Source organism: Notolepis coatsorum (assembly GCF_963971535.1).
Source record: "Notolepis coatsorum genome assembly, chromosome: 4".
NCBI lineage: Eukaryota > Metazoa > Chordata > Actinopteri > Aulopiformes > Paralepididae > Notolepis > Notolepis coatsorum.
Genome location: NC_140168.1, coordinates 201,053,111 through 201,064,777, shown reverse-complemented (window position 1 = coordinate 201,064,777; position 11,667 = coordinate 201,053,111). Strand labels below are relative to the sequence as shown.

General features: G+C 43.7%; 1 protein-coding gene across 1 annotated transcript in view; it reads left to right on the top strand.

The window, feature by feature from the left end:
• Positions 1-9,184, top strand: part of LOC311227390 (uncharacterized protein) — a 75,790-nt gene extending 66,606 nt beyond the window's left edge. The window contains exons 8-9 of the mRNA XM_084313013.1: positions 5,830-6,013; positions 8,078-9,184. Of these exons, the coding sequence (XP_084169139.1) occupies positions 5,830-6,013; positions 8,078-8,318 (425 nt within the window). The 3' untranslated portion in view covers positions 8,319-9,184. The remainder of the gene's footprint in view (positions 1-5,829; positions 6,014-8,077) is intronic.
• Positions 9,185-11,667: the final 2,483 nt, after the last annotated feature.

Genomic DNA, 11,667 nt, shown 5'->3' with positions numbered 1-11,667 from the left:
GTGTTATCAAGGATGACACTGCATTCAAAGTGTTCATAGAATTTTCCAATGATGTTGACCATTTTGGAAGGTATTCCATATGCCCTTAGGATCTTCCATAGGCTCTCGCGATGAATACTGTCAAATGCCTTCTTAAAATCGATAAAGTTAATATATAAGGGGGCGTTCCACTCAATACACTGTTCGATGATGTTGCGTAAGGTAAAGATATGATCGATACAACCTCGACCTTTGCGAAATCCTGCCTGTTCCTCTCTTAGCTTGACATCTATGGCACTATCAAATCTCTTAAGAAGGATTCTGCAAAAGACTTTACTAGGGACGGACAGAAGTGTTATGCCTCGCCATTTGTCACAGTTTTTCAGGTCACCTTTCTTAGGAAGCTTGCATATGAGGCCCTTGCTCCATTCCCTTGGTATGGCATTGTGCTCCCATATCTTGGCGAAGAGGTCGGTCAGCACCCTGGAGGCTGTGGTGATATCTGCCATGAACATTTCGGCATGTAGCATGTCGATTCCAGGGGCTTTTCCCCGCTTCATATCCTTGATTGCCGTTTGTACTTCAGCTTGGGAGGGAGGATCGGTGTTAATATCGATGTCATCCAAAGGTTCTGGATCTGCAGGCTCTTCAGGTTCTGGTCCATTGAGCACTTCTTCAAAGTGTTGAGCCCATCTTTCAGCTTGTTCCCTTTCAGTTGTTATCAGTTTACCTTGTTTATCCTTAACTAGTTTAGTGTAGATGTTCCTTGGACCGCTTAGCTGTTTAGTGATCCTATACACTATACCGAGTTGTCCTTTAGCTACAGCCTTCTCTGATTCACTTGCCAGGTTCTCCACAAAGGCTCTCTTATCCCTTCGGGCACTCCTCTTGACCTCTAAGTCTTTCACCTTGTACTCTTTCTTTGCACATTCAGTTAGCCTGGGTGACTTTGCACTGAGCAGTTTGTCTTTGGCTTTCTTCCTCTCATCGATTTTTGTCCATGTCTGATGTGTTATCCATTGCTTGTCTCCTTTCTTTCTAAAGCCTATGACACTCTCTGCTGTTTCTTTGTATACTTTTGCGATGTTCCCCCATGTTTTCTCAACATCTCCATTTTCTTCTCCATCTTCATCTTCCAGTGCACTGAAGCGGTTTCTAAGCTCGATGGTGAACTCTTTTTGGACTTTTGGTGCAAGAAGCTTGTTGATGTCAAACACTTTGTGTCGCTGTTTGGTGTTAGGTGTTGCTCTGAGTTTTAGCCTGATCTTGGCTATCACCAGGTGGTGGTCACTGCCAACATCCGCCCCCCGGTGGACTTTGACATCCAGAAGAGATCGTTGCCATTTCTTGTTGACAATGACATGGTCAATCTGGTTGACCGTATGCCCATCTGGGGATCTCCAGCTTAGTTTGTGGATGTCTTTTTGGGGGAAGATGGTTCCACCTATTGTGCATCTGTTGTTAATGCAGAAGTCAACAAGCCTCTCTCCATTGTCATTGATAGTTCCGCAGCCATGCCGCCCCATTGCATCTTCTCTCCCGATGTTATCATTTCCAACTTTGGCATTCAAATCTCCCATAATCAGTAGCATGTCATGTTGTGGGACCTTGGAGACTGCACATTGCAGTTGCTCGTACCAGTCGTCCTTAGTCTCCTCCTCTGCCTCGTTTGTAGGGGCGTAACACTGTAAGATGGTAATTTACAGTATCAGGAGTCAAATCTTGCTCTGAGCAGTCTATCACTGATGGGTTCCCACTCCGTGAGAGCTTTGGATGTCTCCTTACTTGTGATAAGTGCTACACCACTGGAGTGTGAATAATCTTTTACAGAGAAAAGGATAGTTGAGCCCTCTTTTGTCACCTTGCGGCCTGAACCAGTCCATCTACACTTGCTCACACCAAGGATGTCTAACTTATAGTTCTGCATTTCTCTGATGACTTGTGCTGTCTTTGACGTTTCAAACATAGTACGGACATTCCATGCTCCAAGACGGATCATGGTTCGGGGTCTTAGAAGACTCATCTTCGAGCAACCGACTTCCCGAGTTGGGCTTTCATCTGCTGCCGTCATAGTGCCAGTGTTTTGGCTAGAGCTTCTTTTGGACCCCAGGGCCCTCATGCATCAACGTGGACGTAGAACTTGACCTACTTCCACACGTAAGCACGGAATGTAGAACTAGCGTACGCACAGGGAAGTCGGCATTCATCACACGTGCGTACGCAGGCTCTATGCCCTGCCGTGTTGATGAATACCACTTTGTTCTACCGTCAATGCTCGTGCATGATTATCCATATATGGTCATGAAAATGAGGAAACACCCCCCATGGGATGTGAAATAATGGACCGACCCGAGCGGGACTCCGAGAAACTCCACGGAGAATTCACTGCTGTCGAACCAAGAAGACACTATCGCGTATTATGATTTATGGGATAAATAAAAGGCGGACTTGTAAACGGTGATGTCAGATATCAACGGCTCCCTAAGACCATTGCTGCAATTCTGCCTGGACAGCTCAAAATACTAATAAAGACCGTTCGTTGACCACTGTTTGGCGTTGGTTGTGTGTCATTATAACCGTGCTGTAATATGAATGCCTTTATTAGTTGTGTTCGATTGGCTATATGATTTTTAGAGGCATCTATTTTGTTGTCGGCTAATAAAGACCGCGCTGGAATATGACTGCCTTTTCCCGTGTTGTTTGATTAATACCCACGGATTAAAGTTCTCCTCAATTCTATTCCAAACCGCGATGGATCTTCCGTCAATTTTCTACCTGCTGCATATGATTTCTAGAGGCATACTACAATCTATTTTGATGTCAGTATTGGGTAGCCTATATAAACAATATAATACGAGAGCATATACAAGAACAATGAATCTCACTGCATGTATGATGTATCCTGCCTTTCAATACATGAACTTGAATTCCATCATGTTTGTGTGCGGGACTCAAGGCTGCTGTCACAATGGGTGGTACCGATACAGTAATAATAACAGTCCACACAATATCACGATCCATGCCATAGCCTATGTTCCATTAGGACATGATCTGTGACGACAAATGTTCTAGAATGTTTGATTAAGATATCATACTCTGACAGCATGCCTATGAGCAACAAAAACGCGAACTTGAATCCCATCATATAGTCTGTCCACTATCTGCATGGTGTCATTGCAATGCGTTTTCTATTCTTTCTTGTACAGTAAAAAGGGGGAAGAACACTATATTCATATGACTTATTCTGCTTACAGCTTCGAAATTCCACTTGTTTCGTTTAACGTAAAGCCTTTTAAATATAATCAAAACGTTCCCGTGTTTCGGCGGTCTGTGCGCAAAATAATAACGAGTTGAGCTTTATGATTTATGATGAATTGAAAATGGGGGACCCTGATGTAAACAGGACGAAAGTTGGTCTGCATCCCCAATTAACAATTGTATGTACTGAGCTGTACTGTACTGTACCCATTCTGCAATCTGTTAATAAACTTTTCAATCAATCAATCAATCAAGCTACGCGGAGCGCAGTCAGTCAGTAGCCTACACCCCGTATATTCCGATAACGCTATATAAACCATGCTGCATTCATTCTGAGAGAAAGATCTATTATTACAAATGCTATTTATAGGGTTTTGACCATAATTACACTACTGTTGCTATCTTACAATGAACTATAATGAACTACGGTTCATACAGAACATCCAGTGTTATTATGCACAGAAGCTCATTTCCTTGTTGTAATAATATATTCTACCACTGGGAGCTAGGTACGCCAGGTCTGACCTGTGCGTAGATGTACGCACGAAGTCAAGTTCAAGTTCAAATTGATGAATCCCACACTTTGCTTAGAAATTATCGTACGCACGGGTTACGCACAGATCTGTGCGTAGAACACGTTGATGCATGAGGGCCCAGGTTCTCTCGCACACACACACACAATCTTTCTCTCTCACACACACACACACTCACACACTCTCTCGCATACACACACACTCTCTTGCACACACACACACTCTCTCTCGCACACACACACACACACACTCTCTCTCTCGCACACACACACACACACACACACAGACTCTCTCTCTCGCACACACACACACACACACTCTCTCGCACACACACACACTCTCTCTCGCACACACACACACACACTCTCTCTCTCGCACACACACACACACACACACACACACGCACATACACACACACACACACACACACACAGAAGAGGATGTACTTCCTTTGGTTTCGCTGTGAGCAGTGAGTTTCTTTGTTTACATTGTTAGAAGAGAAAAAGGAGACCTGTGCTGTGAATGTGAAGAAAATGTACTTGTGTTATGAACATAAAACATTTTAACATGTTGTGTTAAATGATAATGAAATAGAACTTTATTATCACATTGTCTAATCTAACAATAAAAGCAGCACAAATAGCAGCCTAAAAACAGCAATAAATAGCAAAAATACAAAGTTATATTAATTGTAAATATTATTATTGAAACTGTCCCTGCTGCTGCTTGAGGCTGTGGTATTCAGCTGAAACAGTTTGTGGTTGGGGTGGGTGGGGTCCTCATATTACAGTTTGTGGTTTGGTGGGTGGTATCCTTAGAGTACAGTTTGTTGTTGGGGTGGGTGGGGTCCTTATAGTACAGTTTGTGGTTGGGGTGGGTGGGGTCTTTAGAGTAAAGTTTGTGGGTGGGGTCCTTAGAGTACAGTTTGTGGTTGGGGTGGGTGGGGTCGTTAGAGTACAGTTTGTGGTTGGGGTGGGTGGGGTCCTTAGAGTACAGTTTGTGGTTGGGGTGGGTGGGGTTGTTAGAGTACAGTTTGTGGTTGGGGTGGGTGTGGTCGTTAGAGTACAGTTTGTGGTTGGGATGGGTGGGGTCCTTAGAGTACAGTTTGTGTTTGGGGTGGGTGGGGTCATTAGAGTACAGTTTGTGGTTGGGATGGGTGGGGTCCTTAGAGTACAGTTTGTGGTTGGGGTGGGTGGGGTCCTTAGAGTACAGTTTGTGGTTGGGGTGGGTGGGGTCCTTAGAGTACAGTTTGTGGTTGGGGTGGGTGGGGTCCTTAGAGTACAGTTTGTGGTTGGGGTCCTTAGAGTACAGTTTGTGGTTGGGGTGGGTGGGGTCCTTAGAGTACAGTTTGTGGTTGGGGTGGGTGGGGTCGTTAGAGTACAGTTTGTGGTTGGGGTGGGTGGGGTCCTTAGAGTACAGTTTGTGGTTGGGATGGGTGGGGTCCTTAGAGTACAGTTTGTGGTTGGGGTGGGTGGGGTCCTTAGAGTACAGTTTGTGGTTGGGGTGGGTGGGGTCCTTAGAGTACAGTTTGTGGTTGGGGTGGGTGGGGTCCTTAGAGTACAGTTTGTGGTTGGGATGGGTGGGGTCCTTAGAGTACAGTTTGTGGTTGGGGTGGGTGGGTGGGGTCCTTAGAGTAGTTTGTGGTTGGGGTGGGTGGGGTCCTTAGAGTACAGTTTGTGGTTGGGGTGGGTGGGGTCCTTAGAGTACAGTAGGCTGGTTCTTTGCTCCTCATTGAATTTTTGTTCATATCTTTTTGTGACAATTTATTTCTCTCTCTCTCTCTCTCTCTCTCTCTCTCTCTCTCTCTCTCTCTCTCTCTCTCTCTCTCTCTCTCTCTCTCTCTCTCTCTCTCTCTCTCTCTCTCTCTCTCTCTCTCTCTCTCAACATATTATTCATGTTTCAAATAATACTGTAATCGATATTGGAGCGAACTCAAACCCAGATAGCCCAGTCCACAGGCGACAGTGCTAACCGGTCAACTAAAGGACTAGGCATCCATGGTCGCTACAGTATCCGTATACCCAGATGAAATCAGTGTGTCTATCTCGTCTCCCTATAGGTTACGGAGGTCCCCTGAAAGACGTCCCCCCGGAGAAGTTCAACATCACGTCGGTCCCAAAGTCCTACCACTCTCCCTGGGAACAGGCCATCTGCAACAACCCCGAGCTGGCGGACACGCTCGTCACCCACCTGGCAGAGCCGGAGCCCCGACCAGAGCTACCGGGTTACAAGAGCTTCAACAGGTGAGATGAGACGCAGTAATCCACTACCACTACATAGCTTAAAAATGTTTTAATTGTATTTGAACTACTTTTGGTTATGAAGCTATGGTAATTGATTGAATCCTTGATACAAATAACCATATGTCTGTTTTAGGTTTAGGCATTTAAAGGTTGTTTGTTGGGAGTGTTGTGTAAATTAATTAATTCAATACAAAGAAATGTCTCTTTCCTGATTCCACCGCAATTCTTCCCTGTCCTCGACTTTGAGATACACTCTCCGACATGTCTCGGGTGAGGAAGGGCCTCCCCTCGCCCACTCTTTGAGTGGAGATCAGTTGATGCTCCAAGCGTAGGACATTCCAGACTCCATGTCGGTTGGACGTACTGCAGCGGCACTACGATAGTTTGACAAGCAAACATGTTTTCCAAGTCGTTAACACTACCAAAGGGTTCAAGTTCAGGTTCAAGTTTGTTTATTAATTGTCATAGTAAAATACGGAATACTTTATCATGAAAGGCTTTTTTCTGTATGAGCCCCTGGGAGTGTGCTTCATACAGTGTGCTTCATACAGTGTGCTTCATACAGTAATAGATCAAAAGTATAAAATATAAATAAAAAGTCAAAAGTACTGTACGTAAAATAAAGTGTTCAGTCAATATACATATATACAATATACAATACAGAGTAAAAAGAGTAACAGTGAGGTACAATGCAGAAATGGGATGAGGATCCCTTGCTTGTCCAGGGTTAACCCTTTCACTGCGACAATACAGAAGGTTAACCCTTTCACTGCCACACGACAAAGGGTTAACCCTTTCACTACCACACTACAGAAGGTTAACCCTTTTCACTACCTCACTACAGAAACCGTCTGTAGTGTGGTAGTGAAAAGGGTTAACCTTCTGTAGTGTGGTAGTAAAAAGGGTTAACCTTCTGTAGTGTGGTAGTGAAAGGGCTAAATTGCCAATTTCCCAGTTTGTTATATAAAAAATAAATGCATTCCAAGTTTTCTGCATTTTTTGTTTATATATGCAAATGTGCATGTATCGCCAACTCTCGCATTACCAACATGGATAATGCCAGGTTCAAAAACTTGGTTTCATTTTGTTGATACATTCAAAACAAAACTTTTTCCAGAAAGGATTGTGGCTATGTCCTCTTATCAGCCCATACATCAGGAAATACTGTCTACTGTCGTAAAAGAAAACGATTTTCACCTAGTTTTGGTATAAAATGTACTATAAACCCGGCTATGAATGATATATCAAACAAACTCTTCTGGAATTAGAAGCAGGATATGGATAGGAAGAAATGTGGAACGTTTGGTGTGTGTAGGTACTAGGGAAATGGAGTTCCAAGACTTTCTGTGCATAAATGCTAGTTTTTGAGAAAAACTTTTGTATTGTAATTGTTATCCATGGACACAATCAGACAAAATGAAGTAAAATAAACAACAAATTGTGTGTTTTCGATATTTTATTGCCACTAGTTTGAAATAAGACATGTTAAGGAAGCAAAATATAACAAAATCTCAATATCGTCGAGAAAAGAAAAGCAAAAAGGCGGTTACTGTCTCGCCTAATCAGATTACACACCCATTAAAGGGGAACTATCTTATAAATGGCCTTTTTCAGTATTTAGCATTGTTTCCTAGCTATGTGGACTTATATTAATATGATCTATGTCTCTAATTCTCATATTGGCGCATTCTTCCAATTCTCCTCTCACAATATTCACCCTCACTGAACTGAGTCATCTGAAAATGTGCTGATTTGTGATGTCAGAGAGACTCAGCTGCATGAGACTCTGCTGAGACTCACACACTCAGCACAGTTACCATTGTGGTTGGAGCCCAGGCTCAAAACGGCTTAAGATCTTGAGGTAGAAAAATGCTGTTTTTGAGGACTTCATTAGAAATACAAAACAATGAATAAAATAAAATAAAAAATTACAGAGGTGTTCCATAGACTCACAGGGATTGTGTAAAAGTGCCCAAATAGTGAAAGAAATAGTAAAATAGTTCCCCTTTAAAGTGTTAGCACGAGAGACGCCTGACGCTAACGCTGTCGATCCCACTCCTCCAGGGTGGCCACCCCGTTCGGAGGCTTCGGCGGCAAGACCCCCAGACCCGCCCCCGTCCGGGGCGGCCAGCAGCAGGACCCCGTCTCCTTGCCGGAGTTTCACCACGAGGTCCAGGCCGACTCGGTGCTGAAGCGGTTCTCCTTCAACCGGACGGCTCTCGGGTGGACCACGGTGGGCACCGCCGACCTGCTCTCCAGGGACTCCCTGGAGCCCACGTTCATCCCAGAGTCAGACGAGCTTTGAGACCCCCGTGACCGACACGGTCAATCTCAAGATGCTGCTCTTCCTTGGTCGCTACAACCCAAGGCTGGTGTTGTTGTCATGGGTCTCATTCACCAAGGACTTACGACAAAAAGGGCTTTCTCTTAGGGCCATTTCAGATATTTTCGGGACGATTTTGGGATTCACCAACCATCCCAATAAAACATATATAATTAATATTATATTATAATATATTGTCTATATTCATGTCTTGCCCGAAAAGGTCTCAAATGGCCCTAAGAGAAAGCCCTTTTTGTAAGTCCATTGGTGAATGAGACCCATTGTTGTCAGGGAATTGCCTCAGAGCAGAGACAGAGTGAGAGAAAGCGTCCCTATTGGTCTACGCTGAGGCAAGTTAACCAATCATGTAGCAGGAAAAGCAGGATCCCTTGCTTGTCCAGGTCTATTAAGTATTCCATTGCACTCAAAACTAAATTAACCCTTTCACTGCCACACTACTGAATGGTTAACCCTTTCACTGCAACAATACAGAAGGTTAACCCTTTCACTACCACACTACAGCAGGTTAACCCTTTCACTTCCACACTACAGAAAGTTAACCCTTTCACTACCACACTACAGAAGGTGAACCCTTTACTACCACACTACAGAAGGTTAACCCTTTACTATCACACTACATACGGTTAAGTAAAGGGTTAACCTTCTGTAGTGTGGTAGTGTAGGGTTAACCCGCTGGTATTGTATACCAGCCACAGTTACAACTACAGTATACAATATATATTTACTGTATATTAAATGTGTATAAGAGTAGTTTATCTTCCTGACACCTTTCATTGCTTGTATTATTAATTTATAAGCTGAATAAAATGCTGTACCAATACTGTTTGTTTCTGTTCTTGCTTGAGTGTGTGTTTGAATTGATCGCTTGCTATTGTGAAAATAAAGACACAGTTTTAAAGGTATGTGTCTTTTCATTGATATAGCAACACAAGTCGAACATGTCCCCAGTGACTGAGATGCATGAGTGACTTCACAGTAGGTCTGAGTCTGTTGATCCACACTGAGCGCTCACTTCACTGTGTGACATCACACCTGTGTTCTCTGTGTAGAATGCACACCCATCGTTCATCGATGATACATGACTTTTATCATGGCAGTTTGTGACTCCACTCGCTATGTTCTTCAGCCTGGCTGGGGTTAACCATGGTCTAGCATGGTACGGTATGGTTGGGTTTCTGTCTCCATTAGCTATGTTCAGCCTGGCTGGGGCTAGACATGGTCTAGCATGGTATGGTTGGGTTTGTGTCTCCATTAGCTATTTTCAGCCTGGCTGGGGGTAGGTTCAGGTTCTAAAGACAATGGAGATGTGGAGGCTACAGCACGGCTAAACCCTGGCTATTGGAGACGAGGCCACAGCACGGCTAAACCTTAGCTAATGAAGATGAGGCCACAGCACGGCTAAACCCTGGCTAGTGAAGATGAGGCCACAGCACATCTAAACCCTGGCTAGTGAAGATGAGGCCACAGCACATCTAAACCCTGGCTAGTGGAGACGAGGCCACAGCACGGCTAAACCCTGGCTAGTGGAGACGAGGCCACAGCACGGCTAAACCCTGGCTAGTGGAGACGAGGCCACAGCACGGCTAAACCCTGGCTAGTGGAGACGAGGCCACAGCACGGCTAAACCCTGGCTAGTGGAGACGAGGCCACAGCACGGCTAAACCCTGGCTAGTGGAGACGAGGCCACAGCACGGCTAAACCCTGGCTAGTGGAGACGAGGCCACAGCACGGCTAAACCCTGGCTAGTGAAGATGAGGCCACAGCACGGCTAAACCCTGGCTAGTGGAGACGAGGCCACAGCACGGCTAAACCCTGGCTAGTGGAGACGAGGCCACAGCACGGCTAAACCCTGGCTAGTGGAGACGAGGCCACAGCACGGCTAAACCCTGGCTAGTGGAGACCAGGCCACAGCACGGCTAAACCCTGGCTAGTGGAGACGAGGCCACAGCACGGCTAAACCCTGGCTAGTGGAGAACAGGCCACAGCACGGCTAAACCCTGGCTAGTGGAGACAAGGCCACAGCACGGCTAAACCCTGGCTAGTGGAGACGAGGCCACAGCACGACTAAACCCTGGCTAGAGAAGACGAGGCCACAGCATTGGTAAACCCTGGCTAGTGGAGACGAGGCCACAGCACGGCTAAACCCTGGCTAGTGGAGACGAGGCCACAGCACAGCTAAACCCTGGCTAGTGGAGACGAGGCCACAGCACGGCTAAACCCTGGCTAGTGGAGACAAGGCCACAGCACGGCTAAACCCTGGCTAGTGGAGACAAGGCCACAGCACGGCTAAACCCTGGCTAGTGGAGACAAGGCCACAGCACGGCTAAACCCTGGCTAGTGGAGACGAGGCCACAGCACGACTAAACCCTGGCTAGAGAAGACGAGGCCACAGCATTGGTAAACCCTGGCTAGTGGAGACGAGGCCACAGCACAGCTAAACCCTGGCTAGTGGAGACAAGGCATAAGATGCCTCAAGGTTACACCACCCAGCCTGACTAATCTAAATCTGCTTCCCTGACCTGAGAGGCTCGTCTGACGTGTCTCTCACTCAGCTGGCTGCGCTTATGTCACCCCATCATACAGTATGTATGGGACTGATGGGAGAGTGGCTCGCTAAGATGTGTGTCACACAGTCCTGATCCGTCTCTCTCTCCCAAAATGTTACCGCAGTAGCAGTTGGCTTAAGTGTTCGGGGTGACCTACAGAAATAGTTCTGGCAAACAGTTAATAATAATAATTATAGTGATTATAATAATAATAATAATAATAATAATAATAATAATAATAATAATAATAATAATAATAATAATAATAATAATAATAATAATAATAATAATAATAATAATAATAATAATAATAATAGTAATTTTAGATTACAATTCTGATCATGACTTTTTTTGTGGTAAATGCTTGGGAAATGTCAGTGGGTTCCTTACATTGTTTTAACAACTATAATAATAATAATAATAATAATAATAATAATAATAATAATAATAATAATAATAATAATAATAATAATAATAATAATAATAATAATAATAATAATAATAATAATAATAATAATAATAATAATAATAATAATAATAATAATAATAATAATAATAATAATAATAATAATAATAATAATAATAATAATAATAATAATAATAATAATAATAATAATAATAATAATAATAATAATAATAATAATAATAATAATAATAATAATAATAATAATAATAATAATAATAATAATAATAATAATAATAATAATAATAATAATAACAGTGATTTTTATTTATTTATTATTATTAATAGTTTGAAACACAAA